Here is a 22197-nt window from a genome sequence, read left to right as displayed (position 1 = left end):
CTTGAGGGCTGGGCTCACGAGTAATTTTCCCCACGACAACATTTTGTTTTAATCCAAGTACACACTCCCACTGTATGCTGACTAGAGTGAGCTGCATCTCCACTAACGCCACGAAATAATCCTGTTCATCATTTGTCTTATAAAATGGGTCAAAAATTCGAAAACTAACAGCATTTTTCAGCGTTTTTCACGTACCTTTGTGGGTCAAGACGACCGAAGATGTTCGTCCCAAACAAGTACGCACGTCGCACTCGGAAATCCCGCACATATAGGCCTAAGTATGATGGGGGTTGGGTTTCCGGACACTTAAGTTCCCGCATGAAAACTTACTTATTTTACATAGAATATGCACCCTTTACCTTAAAGACTTGATATAGACTCCTCATTTAGGCCTACTATACAACATACTCTGAAAACGGTGTGAGAATTAACCTGCTAAATCGTTGGATTCGCCCTTCAAAGTGACTCCATGTACGCGTCCGGTCCCACAACGCTTGGTCTACTGTACTGTGCATATAAATGTATACGTACGCCACACATGTTATGCACAAGGGATGAAAGGCCGGCCGGCCGGCAGCCCGAACTAGAAGTTGTTTACAGGATTGACAGCGCGTATGCATGCAATCAAAAGAGCCGCCGCGCGCACAGACGATGGGCAATAGGATTTAACACGCAGTGCAATGGGACTAGAATAACCAAAGCACACGTGACTCATTTCAGCGCTTCCTATTGGCTACATTCTTGAACCCATTTTATAAATTGTTTTAATGTGCACTCGGTTAGTCTTAATCACACACTGCGTTTTATATAATGATCGCGATCTCATCAAGATATTTACTAATCATTGTACCCCCGCCAAACGAAGTTTGAAGGGGGTATAATAATAGGAATCAGCGGACGGTTGGGCGGTCGGTCGGGCGGTCGGTCGGGCGGTCGGTCGGGCGGTCGGTCGGGCGGTCGGTCCGTTGCAAATCTTGCGTCGCAAACTACTTCCTCAGTTTTCAACCGATTCCCATAAAACTTGGCACAGATGTGTGCCTTGGGTTGTAGATGTGCAAGACGTATTTTTTGACAGTACCCAAAAGTACGTTGCCATGGTAACGGCATATTATGGGCAAAAATGGGTACAAATCTTGCGTCGCGAACTCCTCCCACAGTTTTTGATCAATTTTTATGAAATTAGGTACAGATGTTCATCTGAATATGTTAATGTGCAAGACACATATTTCCGCAGTGGCAAAAAGTGCGTTGCCATGGTAACGGCATGTTATTGGTAAAATATAGGGCAAAATGCTTCATGGCAAAACTGCTTCATCAGTGTTCTTCCAATTCTCATGGAATTCATATTGAATGTTTGTCTTAGGATATAGGTCAGCATGACACATTTCTTGACAGTGACAAAAAGTATGTTGCCATGGTAACAGCTCACATATTATGAGCCAAAATGATGGAAAATTTTGTGTTGCAAACTACTTCCTCAGTTTTTGCCCAATTTCCATGAAACTTGGTACAGATGTGTGCCTTTGGTTGTAGATGTGCAAGACGCATTTTTTGACAGTACCCGAAAGTACATTGCCATGGTAACAGCATAGTTATTGTTTCGTTTAGATATTTTGAACACTGTGTTTTATTATTGAGCAAGTATATTTAAAGAAAGTAATTTACGTTCAAATTACAGAACAACCGGCAAAAATGAATTACAGTGTCTGGTAATTAAGACTAGCTTTGTAGATACTGCGTTTTTCGTTGGGGAAATGTTCATCATGTAGATACTGCGTTTTTCCTTGGGAAAAGTGCAAGTTAAGTGTAGGTACTGCATTTGGCAGTTATGGAAAAGTAGCTTTCCAAACATTTTTTTTTCAAAAATCTGAATATGTCATATGAAGAAGGATTGCCTACTGACTATATTTATGCAAAAAAGTGAAAATCGACAAAAATGTCAGATACTGCGTTTTTCCTTGGGGGGGGGGGGGTGGGGGGGAGGGGGCAGAGTGTATCTGCTGTAATCCCGTTGATTCTTGTGTCAGTGTTATATAAGCGTTTTAAAATCACTACTTGAGATTGCATTCTTTTAACATTAATGTAATAAAGGAAGTTGCCTTCGAACAGAAGGAAAATCGCAATATCTCTTTGTAGTTTTTTTTTTTCTCTTTTTGCGTTATCTGTTTTATATCAATCAGTGGCTGAAGCGAGCAAAAAGTTGGGCGTGGAAGATTACCGAATACCTGATACCGCGATGTCCGCCTCCACCGTTTTTGACGGTAACCACAACGCTTCACGCGGTCGCCTGAATCTTCCATTGGAAGGGGTCAGGAGGGGCGGCTGGTCTGCACAGATCAACGACCATGCCCAATACCTGCAGGTTAACCTGCGCAGCCTCTACCGAGTGACTGGGGTCATCACGCAGGGTCGAGCTGACGAAAACGAATGGGTGACGTCCTTTAAGGTCGAACACAGCTTGAATGGCCAAGATTGGACGATGGTGAAGGATAACCGGTCCCCTCCCCAAGACAAGGTGCCCTGTCGCATTTATCGTCACACCCATTTCCTGCTTCCTATCTCTTACTCTCTATCTCGCGCTCACAAACACACACACACACACACACACACATACATACATACAAACACTCTTCTTCTCTCTCTCTTTAAGAATTGTCTTGTCATATTTCTGTATCTATTGTGTTTGTTTGTTTGTTTGTTTGTTTGTTTGTTTGTTTTTGCTCACGGAGTATTACCGGCCGCTTGTTTTTGTTATTGTTGTAGATGTTGCTGTGAATTCAGAGGATGACATTTTGAGGAGAAATAACCCTAATTATTCACGAACTCCCGGAAATTGACGTTTTATCGCATCTTATTTACTCATCAGAATCACTATTCATGCATTATATTCACCATGCACATTCATGCTGAGAGGAAGACAAAGAAAAAAAAACCACAAATATGGCTCGAATTTCGTATTATACGGTAAAAGATGAACACTTCGAACAACTTACGAGATCCTCGACCATTCAATGTACTGCAGAACATTTCCGTGTCTTCTTAACATTTAAATTCAATCGTTTATATTCACTTCCCTTTTTTGATTCTCAATTTTCAATTAAATGAGATAAGTTCTGGTGCGTCTACATTCGTGTCGGCCTAAATGCAAGAATAAGGAACCCCGATATAAAAACACAAGGAACTTTTTTACAGCTTCATGTCGTAACTCTTTCCTAAGGTTTTTGATGGAAACGGCGATCGCACAACCGAGGTGACCAACCTCTTTTCTCCCCCACTGACCACACGTTTCGTGCGCATCCGCCCTCACACATATCTCGGCCACATCAGCATGAGAGTTGAGCTTCTCGGAGCTGGTCCAGTCGCTGGTAAGAGCATTAAAAAATTTGTGACCGCCTATCTCAAAATCAAAATAGAACAAAAAAGTTGCACAACAGGTTTCTCTGCCATGGACCAGAACAAGTAATTTCGTTTGAATGTCTCATGATGTTGTTGTTGGTGGTGGTACTGTTGTTGTTGCTGTTGTTGTTTTTAGTTTGCCTTTCCTGGAACCTACCTGAAACACCTGTAAGATGAATCTTTTTACGATCTACTGTCAAAAGTTAGTAATTTCAAATAAAACCTAAGTGCTTTCAATTCAATTCTTTTTAAACAGGCGCTGCTTTCACTGGGAATAGACTATTATATTACTTCTTATTCATTTTTCAGGATAATCGAACGGGTCAGGATCATCCCGTAACTAGGAGGGGTTTAGGGGGTTCGAACGACCCCCCCCCCCCCCCCCCCCCCCCCCCCCCGTTGGCGAGCAGGGACCCCTTGAACAATAAAGAAAAGTGAAAACTTCTTTCCAAAGTTCCAAATACGACAGAACAATGATTTTTAAAGATAAAATAACAACCAAAATAAAACAAAAACAAAAAGAAACAATCCGTGTTCCACTTTTTCCAATTTTGAACCCCCCCCCCCCCTCCATAAAAATCATAGTTACGGGCCTGAGGATGGTCCAATATGAACAAGTTTTATAACATTTTGAGCTGGGCGGTCACAATTTATATCTGCATTTTTTGTTTTTATCATGCCAAAGAGCACAGCATGAGCAAGAAGTAGCATTGAAAAAATCTCGATTGTATTTTTTTTTTCCACAGGTATTTTAGAGGACACCGTTCCTTTAGGCTTGGAGAGTAACGTAGTCTCCGACTCTCAGCTGTCTGCATCAAGTGAATATGACGCAGATCACGGGGCGAAAAGATGCCGCCTCAACCGGGTCCGTGAGGGGAATCTGAGAGGAGCGTGGTCGGCTCGACATAACAATGATAACCAATGGATACAGGTAAGTACTCATCAGTTTTGTGTCTACGGCTCTATAATTATGTAAACTGTAATGATCTTTTCAAACGATTTGCTGTGATCTTGTAACAAACCGTTTGATATAAGAAGGTTTGCCAAATGATAGGATTGCTGTCACGGCAACTTTTTAAATATGCGGCTATTTTTCTTCCCAGCCTGAATCAACAATTTTAATACTATTCTTTTTTCAAAATGAAGAGTTTGTTCGCAAAAACCGACAAGTTTATATTTGCTAAATGGAGATATTTGTGATTAAAGGTCAAGAAAAATGAAGAGAATAATAAGAACATTTTTGCTTCTAAATGTATCTTTATATGTAGTGACCAATATATCACTTAACTCTTTATGTGCCACGTTCGCACGTCCGACTCAGTCGACGGCGTGTCAACTTCGCATATTCTGCTCAACAAACAAAGCCGCCAAAACCGATCGATAAATCGCTAATTACTGCTAATCCCCCTGCACAATGGAAGCGTTTCTCGTGCTTTTGTTCCTCTCATATACGGCTTGCGTTCTATGTGGTGATTGACTATGAAGTGGTGTTCCCAACTAGATTTGCTCGTACATTCTAAGTTTCTGTCACGGTTTTATGTGGAAAAGTAATGCCTTTACAGTAATGTAGCAATTGGTCATTCAAAAGAAAAATTGAAAATAGATTCGTCATACAATTTATATCGAAACAAAGCTTGGCATTCATCTTTAACTTTGCTTACTATTATGCCCATCTTAACAGAAATTTGTAGAAGTTATACAAATTTGAAAAACAGAATTCTCTCTCAAAGGATGACTACGTTCGTGTCTCAGAATAACGTGGCACACAGGGGGTTTCCACCATGGCACATAAAGAGTTGAAAGGTATTATTTTGTACTTTTTGACAGAGACCGTACTTCGAAATTTTCAAAAATGGACTTATCGGTTTTTGCGAACAAACTCTTCAATTTGTTGCCAAACTTTTAAATCAACGATGATTTTATTGCAATGACAGCTGAAAAAACAAAAATGAATAAATAGATAAAGGAAACATTACAATAATTTGCAGTGATTGTAAAAGTAACGGCGAAACAATGCCGTTAGTTTGTTTGTTTATCTGTTTTGCTTTTTGTTTTAAGATCATTTCCACAATATACTGAGCGTACCCTGCCTATCCTGATCAGATCACTTGTTGCTGAAATACCAACCACACTCATAAACGAGTTGTTGGTAGACCGCCTGGATATATAACTAAATCTCCCCCGCTCAAGCTGTATTCCTACTTAATTTATTTTTATGCATATTTTATGACAGATATTCTTTCTTTTTATCTTTATTGGGTGTCTCGATATCGATTGCATGTTATCCGATTACTCATTAATTGTTATCTTCCAAGCCGGTCTTTGTGTCACTTTTTGTCCTTTGATATATAATGATCCTGCATCACAAAGCCAACAAAAAAGTTGCCAGATACAGATTTTGAAAGAACAGACTTTAAGCCTTGAAATAATGTGTAACTCAATGTAAATAGCATAGACTCTTCTAACTTATATAAATATCGGAAAGAAAGCACACACTGTGGAAAAATTACTTGGGTCTATTCAAGCCCTTTATCATACAAAACGCTTGCTCTGTGCAATGAATGGGACCACAAAAAACACCCCAAAAAACAAAGATTGCATATCATACTGCATATAAGCCCTATCTATTGATACATTCTGTTCATGACTGATAACAATTTTCAAAGCAGTAGCATTATCCATTCAAATGTAATTAAAGTGAAAGTGAAAAATGAGTCAAGGTTTGAAAATAAGATATGGGGCCTTTATGATATCCCTAATTGCAATATTCTACGAAATAAAAATATACAAAAACTGTTATAATACGGTTTTTTAAATGCTTTATAATTCAAAACTCTATATAGTAAATAAAGAGTTTCTCTTTAAGAAAATTTGAAAAAGTCGAGATTGACTACGTTGGTCCGTTTCACCTATTTTGATTCCTCCAGTAAAATCAGGACGTCGTGTCTGCGACGTTTTGTTGGTTTTGTGATGCACGGTCACATCTTGCAAAAATGCCAAATTAAAAAAAAAAAAGTAAATTATGTGCGATGAATGCATGAAAACCTACCTGGATCATGCATGACATTAGGAGTTCAACACGAACATTTGGAATATTATTGCTTTACCCCTCCCATCCCACTCCCATCCCCAACAGGTGGATTTCTTGACCCCTTACCGCGTCGTTGCCGTGGCAACTCAGGGAAGCCAGGACGTCAGTCAATGGGTACGAACCTACAAGGTGGCTTGCAGTTTGGATGGAACAACCTTTGACGTTGTTCGGGGCATCTGTACCAATCCAAGGGCAGACAGGGTGAGGATTAAAAGCATTAATTCCCATTTCCAGATGAAGCAAAAACCCAACTTTATTGCTTCGAAAATGCTCCAAACAACCAATGTAAAAATGATAATCCGTATCATCAATCTTACGTATCTAAATACACTAATTGAGAACAGTGATTATGATAAAAAAAAAATCTAGACCAAACCGCCTACAGTTATTGGGATTTATTGAGAAAAATATTGATATCTCCTCATATTTTAACCTTTGTTGCCTTTTTTTTTTGATGGTAGGATGCTTTGTGATACAACTGACCTACACATCATGCATCAAATGTGATGAATGTGACAAACTCATTTCATTATATTTTAATCACCACTTCCAAGGGATAGAAACAACCATATTTGAATCTGTTAAATCGATGTTCAGTGTTGTTAAATACGCAAAATTTGAACAATAGTAATGGTAGAAATGTTTCCAGACTAAACCGTCTACAGTTAACGGTTTGTTGAGAAATACACTGATATCTCCTTATATTTGTCGAGCCCACCGGAGGTGAGGGGAGACTAAGGGATCGCCTGCGGCGTCTGTTCGTCCGTCGTCCGTCCGCCGTCTATCCGTAACGCTACAAAAACTTCAATACCCTTTACTCTGGGCTTCAATTGCAATCAAACTTTGAGGGAAGAGGGGTCATACAAAGTTTCACATTTTACCATATTAGTAGGGCAGATATGTAACAAAATTTGGTCGAGATGCTCACATCCGGCGGAAAGTATGACATTTTGCATGTAGGGGTATTTTGGGGGCGCCGATTTCAAATAATGCCGGATCCAAGAGATCTGACCGCGGGGTCGGCCGCCATTTTGAATTCCAATATGGCCGCCATCACGAAGCAAATTTAAAGATCCCTATCTTCAGTTCTAAATGACCTGTGGCACCAACATTTTGTACACATGAGCGTTTTGAATTTGATGACAGATTGATTTGAAGTGTCTGACAAACATCGAATGGCCGCCATTTTGAATTCCAATATGGCCGCCTCGACGAAATATTCAAAATCCGTATCTCGATTTCTAAGTAGTGAGTGATGCTGAAATTTGGTGTAAACAAGTATTTTAACATACGGAGTTAAAATATTAGATAATGTGATGTGTATGACAAACGCAATGCCTGATATTTAGAATTCCAATGTGGCTACGAAGACAAACACCACAACTAACATTCACGAGCATGTCAAAAAGTGCAGCAAAAAGGAAGTGTAGGGCTCCGGGTTCGCTCACATATTATTAGAGGCAGTACAACTGAGTGGAGGTTACGAGGCAGCTGACACAGGTCTTGCTTGTACGAGATCTACTGGCGAACTCGGAGCCCTACAACTGGTGGCAGCGGTGCTCCCATTTTGTGCAGGCAGACATTTTTTTTAAGTGGATCACTGACATTTTGCAGCATTCTACATTCAATTTGTGAATTCACCTTGCTTCATATACTCAAGTGGATTTTGGAAAGCACATGTTTTCACCCTCCATCTTGAATGTAGACCTGTACTTATACCATTGGGCAGATAGCTTGCATCCGCCATCTTGGATTGCCCATGTGTTCTGTATGTGCATGCATCCGTCATCTTGAATTACATAAGGTGAATTTTGTTACCACTTTGGAATTGGAAACTTGTGCATATAGAGATTCCATCTGCCAATTTTGATTTGAAATCAACTGCTTTTGGTGAGTACTTCCTCCATCATACAAACTTGTGCAATTATGTTGAAACTGCTGCTACTCAATAAGGAAGCTTAATGCACTACCTGCCGTCAGTTTAGCTTGTCAAAGCTGGTATTCTTCAGACAAGTAGTGAATCTTCCCATGCTAACTAGTAGCCAGTTCATCGAGACAGACCACAATGAGTTCTTTTCGGATGGATTTACCAGAAGTTTTTTTCAGGTGATGATGGAAAAGATTTCCATCAATGGATCAGACGTTTTGAGTTGGCTGCAGAATTTATACAGGGTGCATCAGACAGGATACACTTGCTTCTACCAGCACGTTTAGCAGGACCAGCTTTTATTCTGTTGGAAGGACTGTCTGAATCAGAAAAGAGAGATTTCAAAGTGATGAAAGAGAAATTATCAAAGGGAGCAGGACCTCCAGACCTTCCGATCGTGCATCACAGCTCGTAAGCGTCACCCTGAGGAACCACTCGAGGTGTATGCTGCGGCAATAATCACGATAGTTGAAGAAGCCTTCCCAAGGTATGACAAGGAAGCCAAGGAACGAGAATCCTTCAGACGTTTCACTGCAGGACTTGATCCCGCTTTGCAGAAAAAGATCCATGAGTTGGGGGGTACAACAACGACGGATGCTCTCAACATTGCAGTTCGTGTGGAAAGAGCAAACCAACAAGCCCCAACCGCTTCTATCTCAGCGGTTGAAAAGGACATACTCTATGTGCAAATGATGAAACGCCTTGATGAACTGGAAAAGAAAATGGACCAACTCAGTCTCAAGCTAGAGCGAGATGGGCAACACAGACCAGCCAGATCACCAAGTCCGAATAAACACCATGGATACTCTCACTACCGTGACCAGAGACCATCAATGCGACAGAATACCAGTAGGTACAGGTCACCAAGTCCAGAACACAGATATGCACCAGACTACAGACATCGTCACCCACCGAGATCACAAGCAGAGTACTCTCATAGTGGATATGAACAACGGTCTCAATCTCCCAGTCCACGAACTGAGTACCACCAACGTTCACCAAGTCCTCGCTCAGACAGTCGATATCGCTCTCCCAGTCCACAGCGAGCTGCCTACCAACCGAGGAGTCAACACTTTCGAGATAGGACTCCACCCTACTCCATTTCTCCTGATTGGTTTTCCCTGTCATGAATATTTATCTGTGCAACCATCCTTGTTACCAATTTACATAATTATATGAGTCATGAATAGCAATTTATCCTTTTGAGATCCTGTGTTGAGCCTCCTGAATATTCAGATCCTTTGTCAACTTATTTGTATATAATGCATATTCATTGAATGGCAAGTGCCTGAACAAGAATCAGTTATACAATACAATTGCTGGGAAGGACAGTTCGCCAGCAGATCTCGTACAAGCAAGATTTGTGTCAGCTGCCTCGTAACTTCCACTCAGTTGTACTGCCTCTAATAATATGTGAGCGAACCCGGAGCCCTACGGGAAGCATAATGCACCTTTCACTGACGTCACAATGTAAATACTGCAGCGCGCACTCAATCAGTTACAAACACGCGCTCAATCAGGTAGCCTAATTTACAAACCCGAGATAGAGATTTTCAACACTCCAACAAGGCAACTATGCATAATAAGTTCAAATTGGCTGCCGTGCAGCTTGTCAGACATATCAAATAAGTCTGTTATTGAGGTCATCATATCACCATGCTTTTAGGTATCAAATTCCAATGGCTTATGTCATTCAGAACTGAAGATAGGGATCTTTGATGGCGGCCATATGGGAATTCAAAATGGCGGCCGACCCCGTGGCCAGGGCCCTGTTTTATCAAAAGATAAATTTAACGTTAAGTCAAAATAATCTGTTATTAACCTCTCAAATCAACTATAAGTCCACTTAATCTATGATTAACTTCCAAATCCACTTGAAGTCCGTCTTATCAAGACACCCAGAGTTGACATCAACTCCAACTTCCTAAAAAATCAACACATACGTTTTCTCAACCGCTCCAAATCTATGATTAACTTAACAGTTGATAAATAGCAACTTTAAGTAGAAACAGTCTCAGTAGACTCAATTGTAAGGCAATTTACAGAAGAAAGATGACTGTCACACTTTCCTAGTCTAGCTGCGGTCTTGTCACAAATGTTTGTCTATCAACTGCTCACCTTTCTCTAACATTTTGTCGCGTTTCTTTCTTGTAATTATGGTCTTTTCGTTACATGAAATTCACGATCGGCACGCATTGCTTACGCGACTGCTGCACGCAAACACCCTAGACAGCAGTCTGATCAATCCCAGTCTGCGTGCCCGGCGCCTCGGTCCGCCCGCCCGCCAGTCAAGCCATTGCCAGTAAGGGCAAGTAACCGAGTACGGTACTGTTAAGAACCGCGTTTGTGTGCAATGCAAATCTTGCCAAAGAACCCATATGCGAGGAAATGCAATGATTTCTGACGTGCGTAGGGCTACTAGAGCTAGATCGTCAATATACAAATGATGCACAGGATAGAGTGCGTTAGTGTAGGCGTATAGTGCACTCGAGGGTACATTGTATTTACAATTGTGAAACATGTACGAGGCGAAGCCGAGTGCATGTTGCACTACATTGTAACTACCCGAGAGTGAGCTACGCCTCCACTAACGCCACGAAATAATCCTGTGCATCATTTGTTTTATAAAATGGGTCGAAAATTCGAAAACTAACAGCATTTGTCAGCGTTTTTCACGTACCTTTGTGGGTCAAGACGTCCGAGGATGTTCGTCCCAAACATTTACGCACGTCGCACTCGGAAATCCCGCACATGTAAGTACTGTACGTATAAGCGTATACGTACGCCACATGATTGCTGTGCACAAGAAAGGCCGGCTGGCAGCCCGAACGAGAAGTTGTTTACAGGATTGACAGCGCGTATGGTAGCGCGCGACGCACTTGTAACAACTGATTAAGTGCGCACTGCTAGTGTAAACATTGTGACGTCAGTGACTTTACGCTTTTTGGCAAGGCCGTGCATGATAGTAAAGATTAATGCACGCACACGTGACTCATTTCAGCGCTTCCAATTGGCTACATTCTTGAACCCATTTTATAATAGATACTAAATATAAGAGTTTAGTAGGCCTATACAGAAAATAAAGAGTTTAATTCTATAGCACCGAGTACGACAGTAACTTGAGATCTAAGTTAGGCTAACCAGTAACAGGCCTATTCGTTCAGCGAGTCGATTGTACTTACCGTAGACAGGTACTGCAGATTAGAGCGCCTATTAGAGTCTAGAATTTCGACATGTTGATGTATGTAGACTCGCGATCTTTTCTTTACAAAGCTGATCTGCGGTGTAGAGGTAAGAACAAGCTACTGAAGTTCACCACACTCTCACAAGTTTCCATAATCCTACACGTTAACACACAGGACTTCAGCCTATTTAATTAAGACTTGGACAGTCAGTTACTGTACGTTTATCCATAGGCCCATTTACACTTGCTTGGAAAAATCGCGACATTTGGGTGTAAGTTGCTAAGGAAGTACACTCAAACGCCCTCGAAACATCGCCAGAAAAATCGCCAGCCGGAGTGCGATTTTTTGAAACATCGCGAAGTTTGAGGCGAAGTTAGCGAGTGTAAGCCCAAGCTGCAGAAATATCGCGATTTTTCATCACGTGACTTTCGGTCTCGGATTGCACCGGGAGTTTATGCGCGCTCCCGATCCCTCTTTGGAACGTGTAGAGAGTACGTCGGTCACTGGCCAGAGTACTAGTACACGGTATAGACAGCTAGCTGTGTACGGCCGATCCTCGATCGGCTCGTAGTCTCTCACCTCCCTCTCCCTGATGAAACTAGTACGTGAAAACTACTACTAGTAGCAAACCTGAAGTTCTCCAACCACGTATCATCACCCCAAGACGACTTAACAAAATAATGTTCTCCCAGAAATGCGTTGATTCAGATTGTGAGAGAGCCCGTACTGCTCTCGATATACGCCGTTTGTGGAATACTAGTACAGGAGTACGTAACAAGTGTGAGTTCTTGCTGTCGCCTGATAAAATACCAGTCCTAACTTCCAAGTCCTACTTCTCACTTTCGTCATATCGGCGAAATTTCATGATCCTCCTGAATGCTGCTGTAGATGAAGTTTTACACACCTACTACGTATGTGATCTAATATAGCAAGCTATATAGTTTTACCGTAAGTATAACAGTCTCGAGAAGCACAAACTTATGTGTGCATTGTACTGATAAAAAGCCCTGGCTCAACGTTCCAACCAGCTATTGTGATCAAAATATACTGCACTGCAGTGAAAACGAACAGAAAAGCGCGCGCTTCCACTCAGCTACCGCGTTGAAAAGAGGTAAATTACGCATGCGCACTACCGACCAAAAAATCGCGATGTTTCGTGAAGCTCAAACTTCGCATGCTTTTGCGCAAGTGTAAACGGTGGAACCAAAATATCGCGATTTTAAAAATCGCGATGTTAGTAAGTGTAAATGCGGCTCATGTCAATGGATACTTTAGTGTTTAATCCTACGTAGTGTGCGGAAACTTTACGGTACGCGCGTACGCAGATTTTCGTTGAGCTCGAGATGTGCTAGATCTATCGACCTACTTTCTTCAGTAACAACGCAAAACGGCGTATTTTGCGGTTCTGTTGCAAACTTAAATACTTCTAATTCAGCGGCTGTAGCGCTAATAATACTGCGTCGCACTAGCAGACTACGCTTCCGTGGCCATGGCAAACAATCATGTTTTTGTTGTTTGTTTTGCATAAAGTATTGTATTGTTTGTAAGCAGACAGTACCGGAAACCAGCCTCGTCCCGTGTTGCTTGTTTTGACTAAATCAATAATTAAGTCATGGTGATCACCTATAACTAACAAAGTTAGCGTTGATTTCACAATCAACGCTAACTTTATCTTGATAAAACAGGGCCCTGATCTCTTGGATCCGGCAATTTTTGAAAACAGCGCCCCAAAATACCCCTATACCCCAAAATTCATACTTTCCGCCTGATGTGAGCATTTTTTTCACATATCTGCCCCACTATATATGAAGGTCACTTCAAGGTCAAGGCTCACAGGCAGGGGTCAATGAACTTTTTATGGCGCGTTTCTATTATGGGTCGTAACTTTTGATCCATAACTCCATTTGTGACCAAACTTGGATGGTAGATGTCCCTTGAAAAGTGAATGATCACCACAAGGTCAAAGGTCACAAGCAGGGGTCAACGAAATTTTAGAGACCAGTGTTAAGTTTTTATGGCGCGTTTCTATTATGGGTAATAACTTTTGATCCATAACTCCATTTGTGACCAAACGTGGATGGTAGATGTCCCTTGGGGGATGGATGGTCACCACACGGTCAATGGTCACAAGCATGGGACAACGAACTTTTAGATCCTAATGTTAAGTTTTTATGGCGCGTTTCTATTATGGGTCATAATTTTTGATTCATAACTCCATTTGTGACTAAACTTGGATGGTAAATGTCCTTTGGGGAGTGGATGGTAACCACAAGGTCAATGGTCACAAGCATGGGACAACAAACTTTTAGAGCCCAATGTTAAGTTTTTATGGCGTGTTTCTATTATGGGTCATAACTTTTGATTCATAACTCCATTTGTGACTAAACTTGGATTGTAGATGTCCCTTGGGGAGTGGATGGTAACCACAAGGTCAATGGTCACAAGCATTGGTCAATGAACTTGTAGAGCCCAATGTTAAGTTTTTATGGCGCATTTCTATTATGGGTCATAACTTTTGATCCATAACTCCATTTGTGACTAAACCTGGATGGTAGATGTCCCTTGGGGAATGGATGGTTACCACTAGGTCAAAGGCCACAGGCAGCGGTCACGAACTTTAAGGGCCCACTGTTAAATGTTTGTGGCACGTTTCTGTTTTGCCATAAAATTTTACCCTTTTATATCTCTTTTTATCTGTTATATCTCTTTTTTCATCTGTTATACAATTTCTTGTACGCGAATGGGCGAGACACATTATGGCACTTGCCTTGTTTAGGCTTTATTGTGGAAATTTTATATGCAGGAGGTTTTGTGATACAACAGACCTACACATATGCATCAAAATAATGTGATATTTTAAACATTTTTGTAATCACTTCTCCCAAAGGTAGATATGACCTTTAACTCTCTGCTTGCCACGTTAATTTTCTTTCCATAGGTTTGTGTGTGAAATCTGTACACATTTGGCTCATTCGGGTTAAGGCAACAGAGGTGAACACATTATTTTTATGAAGATGATATCAGAATGTCGATGAGTACTTACTCTTTATCGCAAAGTGATGTTTTGTGGAATTATCTTGAGAGAGCTTTCATCATCATAATATCATGACATTTCAAAGTATTGCTGCCTTGAAATCTAATTATCAAAACCAATACGTACAGTGAACTTCCACTTTAACAAACATGGTCATAACATTTTTTTTTTTTTTTTTTTTTACAACGAAGCTTAAACCATGGTCCCAAATTTATCATCTATACCATTTTCTCTCCTATACTTAATTATTCTGGTGCAACAAAGTTTGTTGCATCATATCTTATGATAATGGCTGACCCCTTTCATGTGGGCTTTGGGAATGTCCATAATTTGGTAAGCTATTTTCTTTTGAATCTTCTCATTTTTCTGCTCGTGTTTACTTTGAAATCAAGATCTTTACAGGGAACTCGGATCGCAACACCATTGTGACGAACCAGCTTCCCGTACCCGTCATCTGTCAGTACGTGCGCATTTTGCCTTTGACCTGGACTGGCCACATCAGCATGCGCATGGAACTGTACGGAGAAGGCCCAGTGCACGGTTAGTACAAATGACTGGGAAAGCACAATACTTTCAAGAAAAATAACAAACAAGACGAACAAAAGTTGCCAAGAGTTTTTGATGCTAGATTTTGGCTAGGATGTGTCACTATAATGTGGCTATCTATATTCCCAATGCTTATTTTTCTGGTGAAAACAAAACAGCTTTTATTTGTGACTGGCCAAGTGAACCCCCCCCCCCCCCCACACACACACACACACACAAAAGTAGTCCGAAACGAACGTTCGCATTTCTACATAGTTCAAAGAATGAAATAGCAATGAATAGCTGACAAATGAGGGCGCCGTTTGAGTCCCGTTGTAAGGATTATCAATATTACACATTGTTTAGCACCGACAAACCCACTTTTCAAAAGTAAAAACCTATTAAACATTTTTGATATATTTACTCCCGTAGTAATTTATGTACTAGTTAACTATTATAAAAGATGAATTACCTTATGTTTTTACTCATATGTTTGTAAGAAATAAAGTTATACATTCCTTCCCTATATACAAGACAGGAAAACTCTTTTCATTATTTTTTCCCCAGTAAGAACTTACTGCATTTACTACAACAATAGTACACACAGGTCTGGCATTCTGGAATAGCCTTGACTCTAACATCACTGAGTCGTTGGCACTATTGTTTTAAACGTAAACTAAAAAAAAAAAAAGATCTCGTGCAGGCCTATGTTTAGTCATACAGCATGCAATTTTAATCGAACTTCCTTTTCTTTATCAGATTAGTTGTTTATTAGGTATTCTGGGTTCAATTTTCGTTCTTTTTACGGCTGAGTCGTTCATGACGAGGTAATTCCTGAATTAAAGAATCATTATGTATCATGAGCATTTTGGGGCATTCTTACACTCACGTAACCATGTTGCTCGGTGACGAGGAATCTTACAAGCGCATTACAGGTGGCTATTTCTTTATGTTCTGATGTATTTAATTTGTTTTTCTTTCTCTTTTTGGCTCTCTTTTTCTTTACGTCCCTTTCCTTCCGTTCATAGTTTTCGTTACTAGGTTGTTTGTTTAATAAGACCAACATTTTCATCTATATAGGGACCTACATTATTACAAGCTCTGCTTTTTAGTAGGTCCCCAACATTTCATGCTTGTTAAATTGTTTTATTTTGCATTCTTTGTAAATGTCCTGTCTTATGTTCAATCGATTGTATCATGTTACTTGTGTTTGAGATGTGGAACAATAAAATAAAATGAAATAAAACAAATAAGCTCTCGGTTTTAAATCGATAAAATCGAACCATTCCGCGTTTAAAACGCATTTAAGGCATTCAGAAACTAGAAATAATTAAGTGACTGAAATAAGAAAGAGTTAGGAGGTGTGATTTCATAGAAAAGGGGAGAAAAGAGGATTTGTATATTAGGGTCTCTCACGCGTGCAGCTGTGCATGTGTATAATTGAAAACATACAGTGTCCAAAAAAAAAAAGTCACAATGAAAAATTTGTCATATTTCGATTTGGGATTTATTTAGGAGGTGTGATTTCATAGAAAAGGGGAGAAAAGAGGATTTGTATATTAGGGTCTCTCACTCATGCAGCTGTGCTTGTGTATAATTGAAAACATACAGTGTCCGAAAAAAAAAGTCACAATGAAAAATTAGTCATATTTCGATTTGGGATTTATTTTAAGTTTTACATTTCGACAGGAGGCAGAAAAAAATATCATTTTCCACTTGATAAACAACAGAAGACAACATACGAAAAACAAACAATAAAAACAATTGAATCATTAAACGAAACAGACGCATCTTGGTCCATTACAAACGGTCATATCTGCGAATTTTTGTGGATTTTGAACTGGGCGGTTACATCGATTCTGCTTTTCAGGAAGTTTTCCCATCTAGCATATCATTTCCAACAATCGAGCATCTTAATTTTGTATCATGATATCACGTACAAGTATCGGTATAGGAGAGAGAGAGAGAGAGAGAGAGAGAGAAAGAGAGAGAGATGAGATGAGAAGATAAAGGAAACAATGAAGATATTTTGCAACAACAACAACAAAGAAAAATGTTTTACAAACGAGAGGCGAGGAGTGCGGATTAATTTGGATTTCTCTTTCTTTTAATGAAGGAAAAGACATCTGTTTTGGGTTAACAGCATTGAAACAAAATTGAAACAAAAAAAAAAACGAGGAAAACTGCATAATTATTTTTGTTAAAAAGAAAAAGAAAAAAATTGTTACATTATAATTCTTTAAATGATAGGAATCCTCTATGCATGTCTGGTATATGGTTTCCTAAAACATTGAGGGTCTAATCGGTTAATTTCAAGATATTTTCAAAAGATTCTACTTGTATTTCCTTTCCATATATTTTCAGAATAATGCGGCAATTGTGACCAAAATCGACCAAACCATGGCGCTCAGCCGACAGCAGGCCTGGTGTCTTGAAACGGAATGTGATTGACCAAGAGTACATTATCCATATATATTCATCTATTTTGTGCATCCTTGATCATTAACTAGTAGTAGTAGTAGTAGTAGTAATTTAGCCAACCTTGTTATGTCAGTCTGTTTTAGTCGAAGTTTACGACATTCACTGTTAATTATTCCTGATATAATTATGTTAGCTGACTTAGCGATTGCTGAAATGGTTCTGCTTGAATACGTGTATAAAGTCTTTGCACTTTTATAGTTCAACAAGCGAACTTCATGTATCATAAGGCATTGAAAGGATAGGGAATACCACTTTATTACGAATTGTCGGCCAGGAATATCCTGATCATTGAACCGATTATTAAATATAGCGAATATTCGAGTGGTAACTTACCCCATGTTGACAGCGAATGTGAAGGAATATGGAATTTAAAAGCGAAGTCATGTCCTTACGAAGGATCCAAAAACACTGCAGGTGGATGCGCGTACCGCGTAGTGATCATTCAGGATTGCAAACGTTCCCTCGTTCATTGTCTTCGATATTCTGGCCGTTCATTTTAATTCATGTCTAAAATTCCCTAAATTCGTCATCTCTTAGAAAAATACGTTAGAAATATCAACGCACGAATTAGACTTTTGGTGATTGAAATGAATTTTATTATTCCTCGAAAGCTAACTTGCAAAATGATATGAGTTTGGATGCGAGTTTTGGCTTTACAATAGCAGCATCGCTGTGATGACGTAGCCACGTCAGCTAATGATTTGGCTCCTTCATGTGTGAAAAATTACCTCTATTTTATCAATTCTGGTCAATTCTAGAGACATTTGGTCTACATATCTGGCCATCTGGTAAATCGTTCATAATTCATTGCAAGACGGATTTCACACTATAAAAAGTGACATAAGATTATATCGAGATAACAAGATATTTGCGACATCAAACTAGCACAGAATTTACGAATGGTACAAGTTCAGCGCTTAGGCTGCGCTTACCGTAGCTATCTCCGCGTAGTGTCTCCCTCGACGTCCGCATTGTAGTCTTTATAAGTAGGAGAAAATTTCATTTCTCCCGGTGTCCTACTCCAGGGAACGAGATACTCTCTGCTCACTCCTCAACACAAACAAGTTCAATAAGCTTTCTTCTTTCCCTCCTCCATATTATATTCAGAGGAGACTTTTGGAGTTCTACTCCAGGTTGTATCACCCCTAAATGTAATATCAACGCTAAATGTAATATCGACCCTAGATGTAATAACAACCCTAAATGTAATACATTTTAACTTTCAATGTAATAATCGAGTCAACCCTAAATGTAATACATTTTAACCCTAAATGTAATAACCGGAGACAACCCTATATGTAGTGCATGTCAACCCTAAATGTAATACATGTCAACCCTAAATGTAATATCGACCCTAACTGTAATACTTTTTAACCCTAAATGTAATATCGACCCTAAATGTAATATCAACCCTAAATGTAATACATCTTAATCTTAAATGTAATATCGACCCTAAATGTAATACACCTCAACCCTAAATGTAATAACAACCCTAAATGTAATACATTTCAACCCTAAATGTAATATCAACCCTAAATTCAAAACATCTTAACGCTAAACGTAATATCGACCCTAAATGTAATACATCTTAACGCTAAATGTAATATCGACCCTAAATGTAATACATCTAGTAACGCTAAATGTAATATCGACCCTAAATGTAATACATCTTAACGCTAAATGTAATAAACAATCCTAAATGTAATACATTTTAACGCTAAATGTAATGATACTCCTTATGTAATTCATGTCAACCCTATAAATGTGATACATCTTGACGCTTAATGTAATTACCACCCTAAATGTAAAAACCTCATTATAGAGAGTGTAACCAACGCAGAATACCAACGCAGAAGGTCAGGGGGTATATGAAGGGGATATGACGCAACTTTTTATAGCATTCTTGAAAGAGCAGCAATAGTTGCTTAGATTTGTTTTTGTTGTTTACCCAGGTAAATATCACACAGTCTTATTATTTCCTTTGTTTGCTACAAAGTTAATGAGGTACATTCGACATAGCTTTTCTTTTTAATCTATACCTTTATCATACAATCACATAAATATTTTGAATTCCAATCTTCATTCAGTGTTCATGTTTGTTTAAAGTTTTGATGAAAAAGAAAAAAAAATTGGCAAAAATTCTTTACAATGAAATTCTGAATATGAATAATTAATATAGCAAGAAAAAAACATAAGTACTGATGAAACGGGATGATAGAGCGAGTAGATGGAGAAAATTAGAAAGATTTAGAAAGATTTCGTAAATTCTTTACGAACCATCATTATCTATGTAATGTTTCAATGACGAAATATCTGTCACACATTGACATGGCAGCAAATCACTGTCCGAAATATTAGCCTCATGACATTGTTCACTACTCCTGGTAATCACTACTATACTTAGTGACACGAAACTGGGACAGTATTGGTCGTGGGGAGGGTACACGAAATAAATTGAAAAATGCCAGTAAAGGAAAAAGAAATTGATGTCTTTTTTATCATCTTTGAGTCACTATTTGTATATTGACTTTTCTATGATATATGAATGTATGAGTGAGGCAAACTGACTTAACTTTTGCCCATTCTTTTTTTTTTTCTTTTTCAACAAAACTCTAAGCAATAATGAACACTGAATAAAGATTGGAATACAAAATGTTTATGTGATAGTATGACAAAGATAATAGATTTAAGAACTATGTCACATGAACCTAATTCACTTTGCAGCAAACAATAATTTAATAAGACTGTAAGATTTTTACATGGGTAAACAACAAAAACAAGTGTAAGCAACTATTGTCGTTCTTTCAAGAGTGCGAGAGAAAGTTGCGTCATATCTCCTTCGTGTACCCCCTGACATTTTGCCTGATATTCTGCGTTGCTTACCCTCTTAATAATCAGGTGTATTACATTTAAGGTCGTAATTAAATTAAGAGTTGAATATAATAGGGTTGACATGACTTACATGAAAAATTACATTTAGCGTTAAGATGTATTACATTTAGGGTCGACATTACATTTAGCGTTAAGATGTATTACATTTAGGGTTGTTATTACATTTAGGGTTGAGGTGTATTACATTTAGGGTCGATATTACATTGAGGGTTGAAATGTATTACATTTAGGGTTGAAATGTATTACATTTAGGGTTGTTATTACATTTAGGGTTGAGGTGTATTACATTTAGGGTTAAAAAGTATTACATTTAGGGTCGATATTACATTTAGGGTTGACATGTATTACATTTAGGGTCGATATTACATTTAGGTATGACATGTATTACATTTAGGGTTATCTCCGGTTATGACATTTAGGGTTAAAATGTATTACATTAAGGGTTGACTCGATTATTACCTTTAGCGTTAAAATGTATTACATTTAGGGTTGTTATTACATTTAGGGTTAAGGTGTATTACATTTATGGTTGATAGTACATTTAGAGTTGGTATTACATTTAGGGGTGATACACAGGTAACGAGCGAAATATCTGTTCACTCCTCGACATACCAATCTCCCTGAACTATAATCCCCCTCCCCCTCCCATATGTCCCCACGTAAATTTCAACTTATGCTTTGTATCATCTGGCTAGTTGAAGTTCTACCAGAATATAAGAAACCTGCTTTATATTAGTTTCAGGAGATCTTAGGGATTCTTGCGAGTCATTAACTGAAGTCCAAACATAGGGCCCCACAAATCGGAACACAATGGATTTGATTCTTTATTAAAATTTACGACGTGTTAGATCTGCCCCCCCCCCAAGAAAAACGCAGCATCTACATCCAGCTCCATTTCTCAACAGCCGAGATATTCACCATTTTATATTTTTGCCAAAGCCCCCGGAAAATATACTCTTTTGAAAAATTCCTTCATTGTGGAATTTTAGTCTATCTAGCTACCAATTTTCCTGGAAAATATCATTTTGTGTTTTTGTTTTGTTTTTAAGTTATTGATGAAAATGTGACCCGCTACAACAAAATGATCCTAAAGTCGCTGACGACTAAGCCGAGAATATCGAGTTTGAAGTGACATCATCAAAATTGATCAAAACAATCAGATTTCTATTTTCGGCATAATATTGTAGTCTTATGTTTTGTTTATCATTTGCCGTAATTTCGAAGCTAAATGATCAATGGAAAGACGAGAAATTAGCGTTTTTCTGGGCCATGATTTTCCGACATTCAACGTAACACATACGTGTCCGAAGATTTGGATTTAGCGCCGCAGCTAGACTCCGCCCCTAGCAACGAGGGAGTGATCTTATTGGTCAGTGTGTGGCATCCTGATTACTGATTGGTCGTACGTAGCCCGCTGACGCTATTGAATGAACATCGTGGAGGTCGCTAGGAGCATGCCTTCCATTGTCAAGCGGTGAAAACTTCCCTTGATCATGTTAGCGTCGGAAGAAAAACTCTGAAGGCGTTTTTCTCGAAACTCTGATTTCCTCAACCACTTGACATGCGCTAATCATGGACATCTCCGCAACCAAGTACTTTTATGAGTTGTGCTATATATGAAATTAAAGTAGAAGAGTAAGGAAATAATGTCATGCCATTTTCAGAA

At 39.1% G+C, this 22197-nt stretch overlaps 1 protein-coding gene across 3 annotated transcripts in view; it reads left to right on the top strand.

Moving 5' to 3' along the window:
• LOC139733885 (uncharacterized) overlaps positions 1–18798 on the top strand; it is a 105964-nt gene extending 87166 nt beyond the window's left edge. For all 3 annotated transcript variants that reach the window (XM_071644688.1, XM_071644686.1, XM_071644687.1), the window contains exons 18-23: positions 2181–2515; positions 3218–3365; positions 4143–4327; positions 6533–6688; positions 15026–15173; positions 17523–18798. In XM_071644688.1, coding sequence (XP_071500789.1) covers positions 2181–2515; positions 3218–3365; positions 4143–4327; positions 6533–6688; positions 15026–15173; positions 17523–17527 — 977 coding nt within the window. In that variant the 3' untranslated portion in view covers positions 17528–18798. The remainder of the gene's footprint in view (positions 1–2180; positions 2516–3217; positions 3366–4142; positions 4328–6532; positions 6689–15025; positions 15174–17522) is intronic.
• Positions 18799–22197: the final 3399 nt, after the last annotated feature.

The sequence above is a fragment of the Diadema antillarum genome, unplaced genomic scaffold, assembly GCF_040938485.1.
Source record: "Diadema antillarum isolate AM-2024a unplaced genomic scaffold, OU_Dant_1.0 seq00000501_RagTag, whole genome shotgun sequence".
Taxonomy (NCBI): Eukaryota; Metazoa; Echinodermata; class Echinoidea; order Diadematoida; family Diadematidae; genus Diadema; species Diadema antillarum.
This window is presented reverse-complemented; position numbering and strand designations above follow the sequence as displayed.